This window comes from Bidens hawaiensis, unplaced genomic scaffold (genome assembly GCF_021521415.1).
Source record: "Bidens hawaiensis isolate Kalapana, Puna unplaced genomic scaffold, B.hawaiensis_p1.1 tig00020232_1, whole genome shotgun sequence".
In the NCBI taxonomy this organism is placed as follows: Eukaryota; Viridiplantae; Streptophyta; class Magnoliopsida; order Asterales; family Asteraceae; genus Bidens; species Bidens hawaiensis.
Window position 1 is genome coordinate 234,201 of NW_027493080.1, and position 21,271 is coordinate 255,471.

At 34.2% G+C, this 21,271-nt stretch overlaps 1 protein-coding gene and 1 pseudogene across 2 annotated transcripts; both read right to left on the minus strand.

The window, feature by feature from the left end:
* Positions 1–3,849: 3,849 nt before the first annotated feature.
* Positions 3,850–7,295, minus strand: LOC143560202 (cathecol O-methyltransferase 1-like). The gene is made up of 4 exons (XM_077048555.1): positions 6,875–7,295; positions 6,306–6,616; positions 4,614–4,678; positions 3,850–4,247 (listed from the first exon to the last, which is right to left on the minus strand). Exons 1-4 carry the CDS (start codon positions 7,252–7,254, stop codon positions 3,951–3,953), a joined length of 1,053 nt encoding a protein of 350 aa, XP_076904670.1. The 5' UTR covers positions 7,255–7,295; the 3' UTR covers positions 3,850–3,950.
* Positions 7,296–14,634: 7,339 nt separating this feature from the next.
* LOC143560203 (cathecol O-methyltransferase 1-like) lies at positions 14,635–21,005 on the minus strand (annotated as a pseudogene). Its single transcript, XR_013140078.1, has 5 exons — positions 20,666–21,005; positions 19,319–19,380; positions 16,772–17,023; positions 16,628–16,692; positions 14,635–15,015 (listed from the first exon to the last, which is right to left on the minus strand). The product of XR_013140078.1 is annotated as a cathecol O-methyltransferase 1-like (transcript).
* Positions 21,006–21,271: the final 266 nt, after the last annotated feature.

Consider the following 21,271-nt stretch of genomic DNA (forward strand, 5'->3'; position numbering starts at 1 on the left):
ACTGAATCAAAGGTGGGAAGGGGCTGACGGGATTTGAGGGTTGAAGAAGAAGATGTATAGGTTTTAGGTTTGAGAGAGCTAAGGGAAATAAAAGTTGAGAAGATGTTAGAAGTAGCATGAACAACACTTCTGGGAGAAGAGGACGGGCAGAGGTTTTTTAATGAAATGTCTTCGGAAAAACAAACACACTGCAGACCACAACGTCTGCGCTTGGTCTGCGCGGCGCAGACAGAAGTAGTCTGGAAGAGCTTTTGAGGAAAAACAAACACCACCTTAATCAACCACAAATCCACCGATGGCCAACACCGATTAGGCGGGATGGTGTTTTACCGTTGGTGCCAATGGCCACATTGGCTTGAGATAGGTGGCCACACCGTTTGGTCTAAACGTCGTGGAAATATGTGACATTCACTTAACATAAATTTAAAAAAAATAAGAAGAGATAAATTAATTAGATATTTTGATTCATAGCATGTAGCATTCACTTTCAAATAAATTTAAAAAATCAGCATGACTCATGAGGCGAATTAATTATAGAATATTAATTTGCTCCTTTATGCACTAACGTTATTTTAAACAACTTAGTTTTGCTATTTAAAAATACACAATAACGTAGCTGTTACTAATCAGTTTTTGGTATAGATACTTTTTTAATACGATACTTAACATGGTTTGATTGAAAAAAGAAAGAAAAATACATTTGAAATAACTTAATAAAAATATAATTTATTTTATTGTATAAAGAGTTATATATATTAATTTATATTTATATATTTACATTTTCAACTAAATTTGTGTATCAAGAGTTGTACTTAGGCATCTAATGTATATACATTGCTTACATCATCTTCCTTATCTAGCTTATTGCCAAATGGCATGTTTATTTATGTGCTCATTTGATGTATTGACAGCTGTCCTTGTAGTGATACGTGTTAACAAAGGCTTAATGTATCTACCCATGTTCCCCTCTATCATTATTTGTTTACAACCGTTCTTAATTGATGGTGTCAAAAGCCACCATCTGTGACTTCATACATATCGACTTCTACTGTTGACGGGTTCTATCGGAATCCTTGGTGACGGGGTGGTTGAATGTGTGGCGAGTTCAAGGTCGTCTTTGAGAACTTAAATATCTCGGCCGAGTTAAAATATAAGGGCCCGTAGGTCTTAACGAAAAATTTTTATTCTTTAATATACATGGATAAAACTTTTATCGACCGATTTATTATAAGCAGAAACCATTCGGAGAATGCAATTATCTCATAAACAATTGCAAATAACCTTATTTTAACACAAAAAAAAACATATATATGTAATATGTATAAAAAAAACTTGTGCCCTCGAAACTTATGTGTCCGGCTGATGGTGCGGCTCGCACACCCACCGAGCCTCCCATGTACTGTACAGATTATTTGATGTATTTCTTTTGAGTGTTTCTTGACGATTGATAACTGTGAATATTCTTTTAGAATTGATTGAAGGCGATGACGTTCTTTTGAGCCTACCATGAAGTCCAACGGTAGCGATGATCACATTTTCGAGGTTCAGGATGCTACCGGAGTTTTCTTGGTGGTGTTGTCCAGCGAATGGACTTTCAAAAATAATCAGTTAAAAGAGTTTTTGTTTTATGTATGTTTAGCCCTTTTTAGATTACTGCAAATTTATTTATATTTATACAATACTAGGATTTTGACCCCGCGGGGGTGCATTTGAATATTGTTGTGGGTTAACGACAAAGCAAAAACAGAAGAAACCCATAAACATTTAAAAATGCTAAAGCAACTCAAAACCTAAACCAAGCTATAAAACAACTCGAAATGTATACTAAATTACTCGAGGCTCAATTATTCGCGATCACATCAGACGACCACTAATGACTAAACTCTAATTGCAGAACCTGATGTTGACAACCTCGGATAAAATAATCTATTTGTGTTGAAACTCACTTTAGCAAGTTTTTCAAATTCTCCTACAACTTCATCATGCTCCTGCGCAAACACAAATATTTTTTAAAAATTCCTGCAAAACTGAAGAAAACTGAAATACGGGAAATGAGTACACGCATGCTTGTATATAATTATGTAATAACTGGTTTTATTTTAAACCTGACTTGACTCAGGAAAAAAAAGAACGTATAAGGAAAAATAACAAAAACACGGTTTGCAAGGTTAGTTTTTTTAATCAACCATCGACACGATTATGGTGATCTTGACCGGGGTTATCGTCTAATCGATCGAGTATTGTATCTAAATTTGAGAGAACTGGGGTGGGCAGGTGAAGGAACGTGAAGATTGAAAGGTGCACACCATACAGCATAAGGTACAAGCATTTATGCAGTATTATAAATATAAATTGGGGGAATTGTGCTTCATCAGGTTGTACATGCATTGGGCTCATGTTGAAGGTCATGCAGGTTCAGATGCAAACTCTGCATCATTTTATCATTCCAGCTTCATAAAACCCCTAAATCCATGTGCCTCCTATCTATCTTCAGCCGATAATTGGTTTCTTTGTCTAATTTGTGGACTGATCGACACTTGGATGGGATTTCTCTTTCGGTAATTAATTTTCTCTTTCAATTTCATTTGGTTTTGCTCACAACCTACTCGATGAAATGCCTTTGCGGTGGTGTCTGATTTTCTTTCATGCGTAGGTCGTTCTCATTGTTGTTTGCATGACCTTGATTTCGTTTTGCTGACAAGGCTCTCGATGAAATGCCTTTATCAAACAAGTCCAATATTAATAATTTACACGGCAATTGATTTTGGCAATTTTCTCAAGATCAAAACTACCAAGAGGAAAGCATAGGTAACTCACAGGTATGTATGATTTCTTTATTCTTTAAACTTTATATTACATTGTTTAAATAATATACTTGGATCACATTGCTTAGGTAACAACTTCAAAAACTTTGCGATGAGCTTAAAAGCCAATTGCGGGACATTGATGGTGAAGGAATAGTGCAAATGAAGGGTCGTGCAACATGTTTAATTGCAAATTGCAGCGCTTGCAAGTTGTTTTATTCCAGAAGACAAATCAAGTGCACAAATACAGTTAAGATCATAACTTGCCTAGCCGTTACAACAGGTTCAAGATACAATATACTGAACACAGAATAGTAGTGGTACAGTGCTAGAATAGTATTAACCTCAAAAGAATCATTGAATAATGATAAAACAAATAATAAGTTAGATAATAATTATGCAGATACAAAATGAATGCAAACTGGAAGTTAATGACTTAATGTGGATGAGTATGCGGAGGCAGACTGACCATTCTTGATAGATGTTATATATTGTTGTTTGACTAGATTTACCATTCTTGATGGATGTTATATATTGACCATTCTTGATGGATGTTATATATTGTTGTTAGTCGAGAGTAAGTCCCCTATAATAGTTTCATTTTTCTTTTGCGTCATATTAATAATAAACTATAAATAATTATGATTTTCATTTATTTTACTAGGGAGCACTATGTAATATGCTACCAATTTTTAAGGCAATCCAACCTCAAATACATAAACTTTTTTAGTTAAAATATACCTTTTCAAGGTCGGTTCAGATGTGGATCTTGACATGCGTTTTATCTTGATCTTTCTTCTTGAATGCACGTCCCATACAATACTAGATTATTCTTGATCGTTCCTCTGTTTCTAGATCCGGAGTTAGATGGAGATTGTCTGTTTTGAGTGTGTAGGCAAAGATGAAATGAGAAGTTTTTAGGGTTATAGGGTTTAAGGTGTTTTTATAGGCAAACCCCATGGACCTTAAGCCCATAACCACTCCTAAGTCCATGTTTTTATTATCAAGTTAATCACTCAACTTATTATTATTTAAAATAAATAAATAAAAAATACCACATAATTCTAATATTTTTTATTATGAAGACGGATGTTATAGTTTGAAATACAAACATGGGCTTATTTGTTGAAACAACTAGAAATACATCTACTTGTAGAACTCCATTACCCAAAAGTTGCAAACAAAACATTTCTTTCTAATCCCCATGAATCCGCCACCTTTAGCTAGTGCAAGAAACTCGTCTTCAGTGCGCTCCTTTCCACCCGAATGCTGAGTCATCAAGTGTACATCAAGGTGGGTGGTGGCTTTGAAAGAAGAGCTTGTGTCTGGTATCAAAGGGAGAATCGCCTCTACGACAATAACCTTTCCATTATCCGGCAAAGCCTTGTAGCAGTTCTTTAGCAACGTTACACAAAAATCGTCACTCCAATCGTGTAATATCCACTGCACATACATCATTAGTCAACATTGTGTTCAATACAAAATATCAGTGTTTTCAAAACCGGACCGTTTCAGCAAGTCGGATAGGTTCGACAGGAATTTAATCACCTGACCGGTCCGGTTCTTTGTAGCTCGCTCAGTTTTCTAAAAATCGTCCGGTTCACAGGAGAACCCGACCGATTGAACCGGTTCACCATAAAAAAATATTTTTATTAATTTACAATATCTTTAACCTTGAACTACATTTTTGAAATAAAAGTTGTTCGGCTTGTCGGACCTGTTGAACCGGTGAACCGGTAGTTGGTCCGGTTCACTATCCGATCTGGTTATGAAAACATTGCAAATATAAATAGGTTCGATCCATATTACCTTCATAAAGATAGCATCACCTTTAGGAACCTCTTTAAACATGTCTCCTCCAACATGTTCTATACCTACGATTATTTTACATAAATACAAGCGTTAGCGTAACGGGTGATTCTGTTGACCGTCCAACCAACTAAATTTTCTACTAATTACATGTGTATCTTACAATCAAATTTTATGTTTACCCGTTTCATCACATACATGTCGATGATAAGTGTGAGGATTACTATTTGATAGCCTTTTAAGCAAGCTACTTATATCATAACTAAGCATTCAGAGTTCTTGCTGTCTGTAGCTTACTAGTGAAGTGTACTGAGGAACGAAGTTGCAGGGTTTCAGCAATATTCATATAGTTAAAAAGGCACGTATTTTGTCGGGGAACACAAATTTTAAAAAATTCCTGATGTTATATATATTTTTTTAGAATATTGGAACACCTTATAATCCCACTACCATAATTATAAACTCATTTTAATACCACGATTTTGCTAATTATTATGTTTAATGCCATAATATTAATCGTCGTTTAAAAAAAATAGTTTACACTATTTAGTTTGTTAAGGCCTAAGGAACATATGTTTTTAGGCAGCTTGGCCGGGGCACGTGAGTTCTCAGGGCGCCACTGCAAACTAATACATTATTTTAATTATTGTAGATTTATATATTTTAATAAACTATTTTCTTATCATGTGAAATCCAACATAATATTACTAATTACTGCAAGTTATCATGTTGAAGGCTGAGTTTTCAATCTTAGTTTCATTATTTATTACATCACAAAGTAATGTTTGTGATATGTAGATACAAGTCTATCTAAAGTGTCTTCACTTAAGTTGGTTAGCTTGCAGGAGGTTATGGTTTATGGTAGGGGTGTGCACAGCTCGATTCGCTCGGTTATTAGCCTCAACCAAATTAACCAATCGATTTTTGGTTAGTCGGTTCGCTTTATTCAGTTTTCGGTTCGGTTTGGTAAATTTCGGTTAATTACAAAAACAAAAATTTGGGCTAAAGTTTTTACTTAAAAATACATGAAATGGATGCATAAATACATGAAAATGAAGACATGATTACATGAAATGGAGATACAAATACATGAAATGGTGGTATAAAATATAAAATACATAAAATGGAGGCATAAAAGTTGCAAATTATATGAAAACATGAATGATTCGGTTCTATTCTGTTAATTTCGGGTAACCGTGGGTATAAAAAAACTGATAATCGATTTTTGGTTAATTTGGTTATAACTTAATGTTAGTTCAGGTTCGTCGGTTTTCGGTTCGGTTCAAAGTTCGGTTATTGCTCACCCCTAGTTGTGTTTACTATTGTGCAAAACATGATCTCTAAGTGGATTAACTTTCTTTTAAAGATAAACAAAATTTTAGCACTAGTTTGGGGAGAGAATCTGATTGTATAATTTTTGGGGAGATTTTCTTGACTTAGTTGTACATATTCATCTACATTTATGTCTAGTCATTTTGTAAGTTTGTTCGGGTAAACATGTTTGTTAAGGTTAAAATGAGTTGTTTTAGAACATGAAGTAGAGTAGTACGATAAATCCAACAAGTATTTGTTGTTGACTTGTTCTTTTTCTACAATTATGGGTACCAAATATGTTACTATATTTTTGCATAATTACGTAAAAACTTGTGCAAATGGTTTTGTAATTACAAAATGAAAATATAAGATGTATACCTGGATATAGTGGTGCATGTTGAGTTACATGTGGTAAATCGAAATTAATTCCCTTAATGGTGGGATGTTTCGATACAATCATGCTAAGAGTGATTCCTAGACCGCCTCCAACATCAACCAGACGTTTGAGGGCGTCGAAACCACGATAGTGCTTCAGAATTTCCGTCATTACCAAAGTGGTATGGTTTACCATGGCTTTATTAAATACCTCATTGAACCTTGCATCTACTGCCGGATATTCAAATGAGTGTACTCCATACACCTTGTCGAACGGAACACCTCCTTTATGAACTGCATCTTCAAGTGCATACCTTGTTTTATAAAACATAAAAGAACATATAATCAATCAAAAGAAAACAAACAAATATAATGTAACAAATACCTTGCCTATATTTGGCTTTTCATTTACCTATTTTCAGCTAAACTGTATTTTTAAATTTATTTTCTAATTAAACATATGACTAGTTGCTTTAAGCCCGCACATTTAATTATCTTTTTAAAATATATTTAATTTTCTTTCTTTTTTTTGGTTAAAAATTAAAATGTCCATTTGTTATGGTTACACTTACCAACTCTTAGTGAACACTTTATCCTGAGCCAACTGTATTAATGGACCTAAGGATACTCCACCTTCGTTCGGAATGAAGTATTTTGCAATTGGGGTGAGTCCATACACTCGAATAGGCCTTGATTCATGGACCCTTTCGTCACAAGTGACAATAGAATGACTTGCGAGCAAACGAAACATTCGGTCAATCATGTCGGGGGCATCTTGGTTGGGAATTGATAAACGAGAAGCGATATCATGACTCGAGAGTTGGGCATCAGGTCCCATCTCGGCTATAGTCTCTAGGACCTTAAGCTTGATTGTAGTCACCAACACCATGCCCAATGATATTGAGAAAGTCAATTCCATTGCAGAAGTAAAGTGATCCTCATTGTAGCTCATTTTCACACAACTCTTGTATCTATTTTTTCTAGTTTGTGGTTAATCTCTCACATGTTATTACTCCTTTATAGGCACATAAAACCAATCAAGTATGCCCAATATATTTAACGTTAAGGCGAGGTGGGCTACCACCTAGGCCCTAGTTGTTAAAATACTTTATTTATTTTAAAATGAAAGTCCATAAGTTGTCTTTTTGTTAAAATGGAAAGAGTGTAAGGTGTATAAAGTTGTTAGTGATTTTAGTGTAATCGAAAATTTATTTGTTTATTAAATTAATTGTAATACGAATCTAATTAAGTTGGATGAGATGTGTAAACTTATTTGATCTTATTATAATATAATCTTATTATTAAAGTTATAGGTGAAGCCCTAAGTAATGAGGGTTCCATGGAGGGCAACTCCCCATTGGCAGGGCTTCGGGACAGCGCCCCTAGTAGCTAGCAGGGACCAAGGGGTGGCAATCCTTGGAAAGATCCAAAGGGCAGCGCCCCTGACTGGGATCGAATACATGATAACTGCCAAAGGCAGTTAATAACCAAACCATAATAATCGTTTCTTGATCACACATGACTTCTTTTGGGTCACAAAACTCTCTCGGATCCAAACTCGCTTTCTTGCTTTCAATATGAGTTTTATCTAGTCTAAACATTTAAGAACCACATATGGTTTTTCATCTGAAAATGTTCTCACGACTCTCAGATTTCGAAGGATACCCGTTTTTTGCAAAATCCCCACAACGAAAAATAGAAACAAAGGTTTTGAGTTCAAATCCTTGAAGTGACATTTTTTAAATTTTTATGGGCCCTTTTCTTTTTACTCATCCGTGCCTTGAAATTTTTAGGGGTTTTTAGAACGGTTCTTAACTTACGGTGATAGATTGAACCAGTATGTTTCAACCCTGTTTAATTTGTCTTGATTATGCTTGAGATGGGGTAAGTGGATTTGTAACTCTTTAGGTGTGAGACACATATATTTATTGATATGACTTGAACTTAATCCTTAAATAGATTCGGGTTTGGTAGGCTAGTGGCTAGGTTTAAGTGGACAGTATTATCGGCAATCGCAGTTTTTGTGTTTATCTGTGCTTAAAATTTACTTATATGTTTTAAAGACCAGTCTTGAATTCTAATTCCATTGCGTTATATATTTTTCAAGAACGAAAAAGGTTTAAGTGTGGGATATTCGATGGGGTCTAAATTATGCATTTATTTTATAAATATTTCCTACATTTTTGAGTAACTTTTGAGTTGATTTTGGTTAATATTACCATTAAGTGGCTCATATGTTTATTTTAAAGGTTTCATAAAACAACGAAGTAATATGAAGTATTTTTACTAAACTTGAGATAATGAGCTAAAATATTAATATGCAATCAATACTCATGTTACTGTTATTATTGTTATAAATTCTAAAAAAGTCTTGAAACTAAATCAATTTTAGTACTAAAATGCATTTTGGTTTTTAATTGATATGCATACTGAGACGAAATTTGAGCATCACACCAGTGGTCGTGATAATAATAACAATTTTTGAATTGATTAAGGAGAGTACAATGGGTTTCGTTATTTTTTTGTCCACTATTTGAATTTGCCTAAAACGAGCCAATCATGATGATTAAAAAGCCCATTAGGCTATGTGTAGTGGAGAGATTATAAAATGGGACGTTTTGTGTCATATGACAATCAGTCAGTAAAAAGAGGGGTTTAAGGGTGTAATGGTGTTGTAGTCCAATATATATATATATATATATATATATATATATATATATATATATATATATATCACACACTCATACTAATATAATATTATTAGAACCAAAACCCACACCGGCGACACAAACTCCTCGCCTCGGCCCTTGTCGCCCAGGGAGCGATGTGCTCGCCCCTTATCGCCCATATTTATTGCCCATTACGTGTAGCCTTACTTGATGAGGTCACAAACCCATATGTTTTCTGTGAAGAATCTGGAGAAGTCCGTGGACAAGAATTAAAGAGGCATAAGAAATTATTGAAATGGGGGGCTCAACATTATTGAATTGGGGTCACGCAAGTATTGAATGAGGTTTTGAGGGTCACTAACACATAAATATTATAAAAGAGGATCCTCATATAATTTGGTTTGAATTTATTGTTTTTATTATGAATTCAATTTTATTTTTAAAATCAGATTATTTTGTTTTGTTTTTGAGTATGATTATTGGCTAAATCCTAGCTATATGGGGTTTTGAACTTTTGATGATGATTACTTTGTGATTCGTGGATATTATCTTGGTTTTTGGATTTTATTGTTGGGTTAATGCTAGAATAAAGAATCTTTTTACAATTGATTTGATGTGTTTGCGTATCTAGTTTTGACTTATTGTTGATCTTTGTTTTGCATGTGTCTTGTTGAATATCTTTCATTTACAGCCTTATATGTGCATGTTAAGGTCAATTACTATGTGTTTGTGATTATTTTATAGTTTTGCTAGACGTAGTTTTCTATAGGAACATTGATTGGTGATTTGTTAGAGCTTTATATTCTACTTATCTAAAGACTGAAAGGTAATAAATAGTCGGGTTGTCTTTAAGATTAGGTGTTTAAGCTAGAACACTCTGACATGAGGTCTCCCAAGATTTCCCTAATTTCATTGTAATCTCGTGTCTTATCGATTGTTCTTATGTTACCCCTTGCACTTTAGGGTGTATTGAGATAGTGAGACTGACAAGTAATCTATCTTTTAGGGTAATTTAGTGTTGTTGGAGAGACTGACAGGCAATCCAACCATCAGGTAAGTTTACATGCCCCTTAGGATTTCCTTTTACGTCACACCTGGAGAATGATTAGAGATCCACTAGGTTGTCTAAGGGTGTCTATTTTAAGATCTCGGTTCCACGAGTAAGATTCTAAACCTAGGTAGTTCTTCTCCTATCTTTGAGTTCGTTTAGGTGATCGTGTCGAAGTTTGTCAGTGTCGGTGCCAGTTTTCTTTTAATTAGTTAGTTGTCAAATAAGTGAAATCATTAAGTTCTTAGTTAAAGTCTAGTTTAACTGTCACTAGTGTCATTTGGGTTTGATATCTGAACTTTATTAGGCTTCACTACAGTTGATAGGTACATTTGAATGTCTAGTTGTCTAGCATTAGGAGAGTCTAGGTTTGTAAATTTAAAAGTAGAGTGTCTATGTTAGATTAAGTTTATATAAACCGCTTTAACACATCAATTACATTATATTTATGCTATTAAATCATATTGAATTAACCATAATTTGAACCTTAATTTATTTATTTATTTTGTATAAAGTATTTAGTTGCAAAATAGAAAGAAAGAAAAAGGGGACTCAACTAGTAAGGTACAAATGTACAATGACTAAAGTTTTGGTGTGGTGTGGGGAAAGGGTGAGATAAAGACGAAACCCATCATATATGAAAAACTTTGTCATCATCATCAACTCTTTATTTGAAAACTCATCCAAACTAAAACAATAAAATAATAATAATATAATATACATCTTTTACGGCTTAAGTTGGTATATGCTATCCTAGACTTTGATGTGAATTTTAAATGGGTGGATTATTGTCACGGGTCTTCTGATTTAGTAAGATAAGAATGATGGTTAAGGTTTAAGATATTAAGGTTTTATGTTTGAAACCTTACTCAATAGGGTTTTCTCACAATAATTGATTTCTTCTTAATGATGCTCTTGGGAGAGTCGGACCTAGAGTGTCAAAATCCGCATGGGATGTTTCAAACGTTGTTAAATAGAAAGGACGGATTGTTATTAATTAGTATTCTTGACCCTATGATAAGTCAATTCAATGGTCCAAAAATTGTTTCACCATAGTGTTGTCTTCAAAACAATTTTGTTTGTTATAAAATTGTTGGGTATTTAGACTATGTGTAGTGGGTTACAATTTTGGGTGACAATGGACGACTTTTAGCTTGAACACCGCCCCTCGGGCAATTTGGGGGGGGGGGGGGTGGCGACTAGTTTCTTGTCGCCTGCAATGTTTGTTGTTTTATTATAATTATAATAGGTTGTGTGTGTAATATATACACACATATATATGAGGCTACAATACCATTATACCTTTAAATAAAAAACTCACCATTTGTTACTAGACGTCACATGACGTAAGTCATCCCATTTTATAGCCCCTCCATTACACATAATCTTAAAATGGAAAAAAAGGTATTAGTTAAAGGGCATCCACTAGCACAACTTTAATAAAGGTTGCATTGGTAGTGTCTAGTTAATAAATGTTACATTGGCAGTCTCTTGTCAAGAAGAGAATATCCTTCCTTATACTTCACAGATAACTATATATAGATAATAGGTTTAAACTGATAAAACAAATTTGTGCAGTTTAAGCCTACGTATGACATGATATTATTATTATTAAGTATATAAGCTTATCGATTCCCACCTTTACCAGTAGCACTGCTCAAGTAGTTGGTTGTTCAAATCCCATTTGATATCACTTATTAGTTTGCATTATAAGCTAGTCAAGCTTGAACCAACATTTAAATTTCAACAATGAGCAGCTAATGAGCGACTTGTCTTGTTTCATCCCTACTTTTATATTAGGATGCCATCCGGCTTGTTCTTTAATTTTGCACCCTATTTTGAATAACTTTATGGCGCTAACGCTTACGTAATTATCTTTTACAATAGTTGAGAGCTCGACTTGGATGTTGAATAGACCCTATATAGTTATCATATATCTCATAGAAGATTTACACACTTAAAACTATTATTGCATACATAGTGTATGCTTCGATGACTTGTAAAACAGATTTCAACGTATGTTTTGTGTAGTTTGTATATATAATATAAACGTCGTGTCAGCATTTGTAGACGGGTGTAAATGTTTCTTCCTTTTGCTCCCGCATTTGATACCAAAAAGTTTGAAGTGTATGAAATGGCACTTAAAGAAAACCTATGGGTATATGTATAGATATTTGAATTCAACATGTCACATCTCTTGGAAAGGTATTGTTCATGTATTTATTTCGATAGGCCCAAATCTGAGCATGTCTGGCTACTATGATGGAAAGGAGCTCCCACTAAACTAATTATCTTGACTCTTGGTAGTTGGTTCTCTTATCTTCATAAGGCTAAGGTAATCGGGCGCTATCCTTAAGGTGCGATCTAGGTGGCAGTCGCGCACACCACTACTACCCTCACGCAAGCGGGGGCGCAATTACCTGTTAAAGACACGATAAGACCTGTTAATCAAAAAAATGCGGTATGTGATTTTTCTATTTTCTTAAATAATTGAAATTGGTAGGCTAGACTCCCTCATTATCCCTTATTGGTACACAAAACTTAAAACTGTCTTATAGTCATGGCATATAAAGTAGTTAAACGAGTCGTATTCAAGTTTTAAATCTGTGTCACGCGCGTCGCCTCTTACCTGTTAAACCTGTTAAGACATGAATTGTCAGCCCTAGGCGCAAAGGTGGGGGGCGAGCCGGACCACGGGGCTCAAAAGAACCGTTGGGCATTGATTTGCTCAAAAGAGCCGTTGGGTTTGAGTTTTAGAAAAAAATTTTTTTTTTTATTTTAATTACAAACCTACCACTATTTTTTTAACTAATCACATCAAGTATGCACACAACCATTAAAACATAACAAGAAAAAGGGGCTAGAAACTCACTTTTGTCTTGTTCTTCTCTGAGTTAACTGTAATACTTTTCCTTAGCTGTATTTGAATCGGACTCGAATAACTCAAAATTCAATTTGAATCGCATTCGAATTTGAAGCTTCGAGTTCGATTTTCAATCATTCGAATTCGATGTGGTTCGAATTCGATTTTAGAAATCGAATTTCGAATCGCATACGAATTTATGATTTTAAATTCGATTCGAAATTCAAATTCAAATTATACATTTTATTTGTGTTATATATGCATACTTATAAAATGATAAACAACATAAATCTTTTAAGTTATAGAGATTAAAAATTAATCACTCTGGTCAATAATTAATGTAATTGGACATTACCATTTTTAAATATTTAGGATATGATAACTTTAAATAATTTATTTATTTTATATGCTTGTACCTTTTGTTGTTAAAAAACTCAAATTTGTAGTGCTTTTGAAACTGAAATAGATTGTTTTAATTCTCGAATCGAATTTCGAATTAGCTTTTCTGAATTCGAGTCGAATCGAATTGAATTTGTCGAATCTATTTCGAATTCGAATTCAGTCTCAAAATTTGAATAATTCGATTTGACTATTTGAAATTCGATTCGTTGAACACCCTCAGTTGTGAGTGAAAGAGCTAGAAAAAATAATGATAAATGTATAAAAAGTATTATTTAATTAAAAATAAGAGAGAAAATTCAGTGATTTTTAATGTAATTATATTATATATATGTGTGTGTGTGTGAGGGGGGGGGGATATATGATAGGGAATAGGCCGAGAAATCCATTTAATCAACATTAAGCTCTCATACCACATTGATTATATCTTACATATGGGCTAAAACCATACAATTCAACCATGAATAATAAATTAGACATCCAATTTGATTATATCCTTACACATGGGCTAAAACCATACAATTCAACCATGAATAATAAATTAGACATCCACCAATTATTCATACTTACTTGTGGGTAACGGTTATCTATGAAGATAATGATTAAGCCATTGTTAGAATAAAAGTCTCAATTGACTAAGTCAACTATGGTCAACATACTTCACGAGTTAAAAAGTGACAATCTACCAAAGTTATTTCAAAAGTAATTGAAGCTTTTGGTTAGAAGTGTCAAGTCAATGAAGTTTCAAGGACTATTCTGCAGATTCTGTTACAAGCTACTAGTCATGTCATATTTGTAAGGTTACTCAAATTATCAGTAAGGCCACATTAACAAATTATTCCCAACATTGTAATCTCTAACTTTTTGGTGTCTTATTTAGTTTATTTTTAGTTTCGTCTTTCATAATTTTCGTAATCTCAGGGATGTACTTGGACGACGTGTTTAGATATATGTTGTGTACTCAAATTTACACAACGGGGAGATAATCAAATGAGAAGTAATTACTATGATTCAATTAACTCAATAGAGAGATTACATAAGAAACCACAAGATAACAAGAAGGGGATGGGAAACATATTAGAGAAGAAGAGATGAGAAGACCAGAACCAACTGTAACAATATTCAATCATACCCTATTTCGTACTCTCGTCTTGCTTATAACCTTTTCTGGTCATTCTCAAACCCGTGGGCCTTTCACTAACATCGAACTGGGCTGCAAGGTTGGGTCTACTTGGATTGGGCCAATTGTGTTCATAACAATATAAATGAAGGAAATAACCAAAATTTTATTATAATTAACAAACTAACCAGAAAGGATAATTTTATTCAAACCATACCCTTAAATCCCCCACATATTGCCATAACCTAGTTTTAAACACTTCTTGTTTGGGATATAATTATGGGTTTAAGGTCTTATTGAAGAAAGTAGGGATAAATCTACTTGTAGAATTCCATGACCCAAAAGTTGCAAACAAGACACTCCTTTCTAATCCCTTTGAACCCACCACATTTGGCTAGTGCAAGAAACTCATCCTCGGTCCGCTCCTTTCCACCGGAAAAGTGAGTCATGATCGCAACGTCTAAGTGTGTGTTGACTCTATCAAAAGAGCTTGTGTCCGGTAGAAAAGGCATAATCACCTCTACGACAATAACCTTTCCGTTTTCTGGAAAAGCTTTGTAGCAGTTCGTTAGCAACTTTATGCAAGAATCGTCATTCCAATCATGTAAAATCCACTGTCACATACACAACTAATTAGCATAAATAATATATTTTTTTAAATGGGGTGTATTTGAGAATCCAAATCACTTGGGGGGGGGGGGGGAGGGTTGCCTTTTTTTTTTAATCACAAATAGGTTGTTAGTTTTTAATATTGGCAAATAAGAAATTAGACATAAGTGTGTAAGAGATTGTCAGAGGGTTGCCAAGTCAGAAACTCTTATTTGTATATGACAGTGGCGAATAATGTTAATTACGTTTAATAGTGGTGAATATGGTTAACTTCGTTTGATAGCAGCAAATAAGGGTGACCAAATACTATTAGCACTTAATACTGGAAAATAACATTTATTCCCAATAATATTGGCGAATAAGGCAAATTGTAAACATGTGTTTGGTTTATAAAAAATTAAAGTTGTTAGGAAAGAATTCAATGTTTTAAAAAACTGGTTGAACCGGTTACACCGGATTTTTGTAAGGCAAGCGGTATTTAGATCTTGATATTTTTGGACGGTGTTAGAACATTATACCGGTTGTTCTTTTAAAAATACCAATTTAAACCAGCAAACCGGTTTTAAATGTAAGAGATTTTTTTATATTTTTTGTGACCCATATTTGTTAAAAATGATTTGTAACATAGCGGATAAAATTGAAACGAATAAATATGATAAATGGCGATTCGTTAAACCAATTTTGTATCATGCTAATCTAATGTTGGTTTATTTACATATTTTGTAATCGATTAATTTCATATACAAAGTACAAGCTTTCTATCTGACTCGATCATTGTTCATGTGTGATATTTGGTTCAAGTGTGATGTTTATTAATGTACTTGTGGGTTACTTTTTGAGTTGAATTTGTATTTATATGTAATTACAAGTTAAACTATTCAACTCATTTTAACTTTCCTGTACATTACGGTTCAACTGGTTGTGCCATTTTTAAACTAAATTCGGTACGAATACATACCGGTTTTTAAAACATTTGAGTAAGATTAGTTGTAAGCTGTTGCAGGATTCAATGAAGGTTGCCGTTATACTAAGTTAAAGTTGTTGGGAGGATTAAATGAAATGTTCATGGTTTATGAGCCGTTAGAGGTTGACCTCAATTCATATTCTCTCCAACAAACATAGATCAAACTTCATATTCTTTTCAACAAAAGAAAAATGTTTAATCCGAGTTTTCTTATATTATGCCAATTTCGTATGATACATTACCATCCCAACATAATTTAACAAAAATCGGATCGAACATTTTTTGTTGTTGGGAAGAATAGAAAGTTTGATCTATATTTATTCGCCAATATCATTGGGAATTAAGGTTATTCATCACTATTAAGTGCTAATAGTATTTGGTCACGCTTATTCGCCACTATCAAATGAAATTAGCCTTGTTTGTCACTATTAAATACAAATAAGAGTTCATGACTTGACAACCCCTCTGGCCAATCTCTTTCACGTATATGCCAAATTTCTTATTCACCGCTATTAAAATCTAATACCCTATTTGTGATCATGATATAAAGAAAAGGCAACCCCCAAGTAATTAAGATTCTCAAATACACCCCATTTTAAAAAAAATCGCAATATGATGAATACAAAATTATAAATAAGTTTGATCCAGTTTACCTTCATAAAAATGGCATCACCTTTAGGAACCTCTTTAAACATATCTCCTCCAACATGTTCTATACCTACGATTATTACAAAAAAATCAGCATGGGAGGAGTGATCGAGAACAAATATGTGCAATGAAAAAGATAACATGTATACCAGGATGCAATGGTGCATGTTGAGTCACATGTGGCAGATCGAAATTAATCCCTTTAAGTGTGGGATGTTTTGATACAATCATACTAAGATTGATTCCTAGACAACCACCGACATCAACCACACTTTTGAGGTCGTCAAAACCACAATAGTGATTTAAGATTTCATTCATTACAATAGTGGTATGACTCATCATGGATTTGTTGAAAACCTCATTGAACCTTGCATCCGATGCCGAATATTCAAACACAGGTGCTCTGTAACATCCTACTTTCGGTTATATTAATAAAATAAAGTTCGTTTATTTTATAGCGGGTCGTTATCGGTTTAATTGAATAGAATACGAGATGGACTTGTGTTGGGTAAATGGATATGGGTTATGGACTTGGGTTATGGGGGAATGAAGGAAAGACCATGAGCTTAAGCCCATGATCAAAAATATATATACCCTTAATCCTCCATTTAATTCATTTACACATATCCCTTACACCATCCAAAACACACACTTAAGATTCTCTCTCTCTCTCTAGCCGAAATATAGAAGAAGAATCGGATCCCGACCCAAGGTATGATAGTATTTTGTTGTATGAGCTTAAATCCGTTAGTTATGGTTACTAAACGACGAGCGGACACCGTTAAACCGTTTAAGTCACGAGATCCGGGTGGAATTGGGTATAAACCGAACCTATGATGAGCTTAGGGGTCACCCTAGCTCAGATCTGGATCGAACGGGACGAAAAACGGTGAAAAACGAGTTAAAACTCGTTTTTCCGACGTGTTCGCGGTTTTCCGGCGGCTTTCCGGCAAAGGCGGCGCCGGAAAGGCGGCGCCGGAATAGTGGTACGAGGATAAGGAATGTCAGTTCGCTATGGGGGCTTAACGAATTGAAGGTGATTCGTTAGTTGATTCGCTTAAGGGAGCACAACGAACTAGCTCTAGTTCGTCTATGATTCGTCTCCGATTCGTTTAGGGAAAAGGGTAACGAATTACCCTTGATTCGTTATGGTTAGTTCGTTAAAAGAAATAACGAATTAGAAGGTCCAATTCGCTATATGGACTGATTCGTTAAGAAGTCCAGTTCGTTAAGGGTTCAATTCGTTATAAGAACCAGTTCGCTAGGATAATCCAATTCGCTATGAACCAATAACGAATTAGAAGTTTAACTGAATGACAATAACAGTCCCTGGACTTAGAAAAGAATGATTTAATTACAATTAGGCCCTTGAACTTTTAAGTAGCAAATTAATTAACGATTCAAAATGTTAATGGAAAATGTGTCACGACAGTTAATGAAAATAAAATTTTTCCAAGCTGACCTGGCAGCTTAACCCCAGCCAGGCGCTCTGCCCCTTGGACCCCGCTAGGGGCTGCCGCCCCTAGAACCTCGCTGCCAGGGGCGCTGCCCCCAGACCCCCGCTCGTTGAGGGTAATAATTAAACTAGAAAGACGATATGTGTAGTGATAGTTATTGATACGTATAATTATTATACAGTTAGTCGCGCACAGCTAAAGAAGGGGATAATCGTAAAAGGTGAACGCAACCGCCTTGAGGTGAGTTTCTAGCCCCACTTCCTTGTTATGTTTTCGGGGCTGTGTGCATACTCGATGTGATAGTTAATACACTTATCTTAAGTGGTAAGTGTATGCCTTGTATGATTTATGTATGATGATTGTTTGACAGTGCGTGAACGATCTTCGGATATTGCATGTACCGTCAGGTGGTAGTTAAGATATGATCGATAAGTATGATGAAAGATATGATGTGTGTATGAATATATGATGTATGCATAATGTATGTATGTTATGATGATGGTACGTGAACGCTCTTCGGAGATTGCACGTATTGTCAAGGAAAGTATGTATGAACAGGTACGGTACAGTTACACGAACAAAGGGACCAGACCCTAATAATATCTGTGATGGTTGGGACCAGACCCTAATAATATATGTGATGGTAGGGACCAGACCCTAATAATATCTGTGATGTTAGGGACCAGACCCTAATAATATCTGTGATGTTAGGGACCAGACCCTTATAATATCTGTGATGTTAGGGACCAGACCCTTATAATATCTGTGAGGTTATAGGGCGAAAGGCTCTTTAAAACGTATGATTATGTATGTAAAGAAAGTATGAAGGTAAGAATGAAAGTATATACACTTACGTGTGTATGAAAGAAAGTTATGAGGTTAAGTATGAAATGTAAGAAGGTATTGTATGATTATGTGATTAACTAGAACTCACTCAGCGTAGCTGACTTTTAGTATGCACGCAGGTGAGTAGAATGAGGCAAGTAGCTTGAGGAGGGCACATGGCAGAGTTGGACGAAGCTGGCATCTGGAGATTTTGCTATGATGTTTTATTTTATAAGACTATGTTTTGTTTTTAAGTGATTATGAATGCTCGATAAGACACGAATTATGGTTATGGAATGTAATGGTTTGAATGTTTTTAATGTTCCGCGAATGTTTTAATTAACTCTGATATTTAGAACTGCGTTTATGAGTAAATCCAACACGAAAGTAGGGCTACCGGTATCGGGGTCTTACATGCTCCATGAGCCTTCTCAAATGGAACACCTCCCTTAAGGACTGAATCCTTAAGTTCAAGCCTTGTTTGTAAACACGAAAGCACGTAGCATCATTAGAAGTAAAGCAGTTAAAAAGTGCCGTAATTTATTTTTACTTTTTTTTTAGTTTAACAAAAATAAGTAATCAAATAAACATATTGTTACAAATATCTACCTATACTATTAAAGCAAGACCAAGCTTTCACATGCTATTCAATTGGACCATTCACATAGCCAAACGTGCTTTTAAAATGTTTATAGTTTACCAACTCAACTATGATGAATTGATGTTAGTCTTCTTTTTTTCTTAATTAGTATAGATTCATAACATTCTATTTAGTTTTTTTTAAATACAAATACAAATAACCTATGTATCTTTAGAAAATTAGTTATATCTTATGAAACCATAAAATTTAACATTTTTATTTTATTTTTTTTACCCGTATAGCCTCGTTCAGTAATATAAATATACGATATGATGGAAACAGATATATGATGCACATTAACAAATTAAATTATCTTTTTAAGTTGTAGTTGACATTTTGATATAATGTTTTTTATTTGACATTAACACATTAAATTATCATTTTAAGGTGTAGTTGACATTTTGATATTCAAATTGTTATATTAGTAGATGAGATGAGATTATTTTCATCATAAATAAGTATACACAATTAAAATTATATTTAGCAAAAAATACTTTCAAAACATTATAATCACATCATTAAGTTTTCCTTAACCTATTTTGTTATTGGAAAGAGAAGTAAAAAACTATTCTATTTGACCTGTACATTGGTATTTCCCCTGGGAAAAATCATGTCGAAATGTTGATTACAATAAGCACGTAGAAATGGCAAATCCTTAATTCTATAGAGCGTCATATTTTAAAGTTTGAGAAAGGAATATATATATATATACACACACGAAACTTTGAGGTAGATCTAAGGGATTGTACATTCATGCTTCAAATACTTGCACATTATCACAAAAATCAATTCTGAATGAAATGAATCCGAAAGATAGATTAAGATAAACAAGACATGAAAATACATTTAAAAGTTTATAAAACATCATGTTTTAAAAGTTACGTAAGAAAAAAAAGAAAAGAAAATTGTTAATAGTCCAAATGCAATAACATGAGTGGTTAAAAAAAACAAAGTTAAAACTTTGAGAGTGTAATATATAAGTTCAAATAGAGCTATATTCTAACTTAAAAAAAATAACAAATTTAAAACACTTGTAATGTTATAATTCACTCTACACTATATTTTCGTATAGAAGATTACCACTTTTATTGATTCTATATCGATGATACCACTAAACTTACCAACCGTCAGTGAACACTTTATCTTGAACCAACTGCATGAAGGGACCTAAGGATGCCCCATCTTCGTTCGGGATGAAGTATTTGGCAACGGGAGCGAGTCCATACACTCGAACCAGCCTTGATTCATGGACCCCTTATGTGCAAGTGACAATCGAGTGGCTTGCAAGCAAACGAAGCATCCGATCAAGCATGTTGGGTGCATCTGGGTTCGAGATTGATAAACGAGAAGCAATATCATAACTTGAGAGTCGGGCGTCCGGCCCACGCCCACACTCGGCTATAGTCTTAAGACATTAAGCTTGAGTATATTCCCTAGCACCTTGGACAATGATGCGGAGGAAATCAATGTTGGAAAATTTGTTACGTGTGCATTAGTAGGTTGTTATGACACAACAAATGCACACTAATAGACATTGATGAATGAGATATCGATGTGTGATTGTGTGTATTTGAAAGAAAATACTATAGTGGTGTATCCCACATCGGTGGGATGGAGAACTTGTGCCTTGTTTTTCCTCTATAAATAAAGAGGTAAACTAAGTTGCAACACACACCAAACCTTACACACAACACAAGCATTGTTGCAAGGTTTTTCCAACTTCTTCT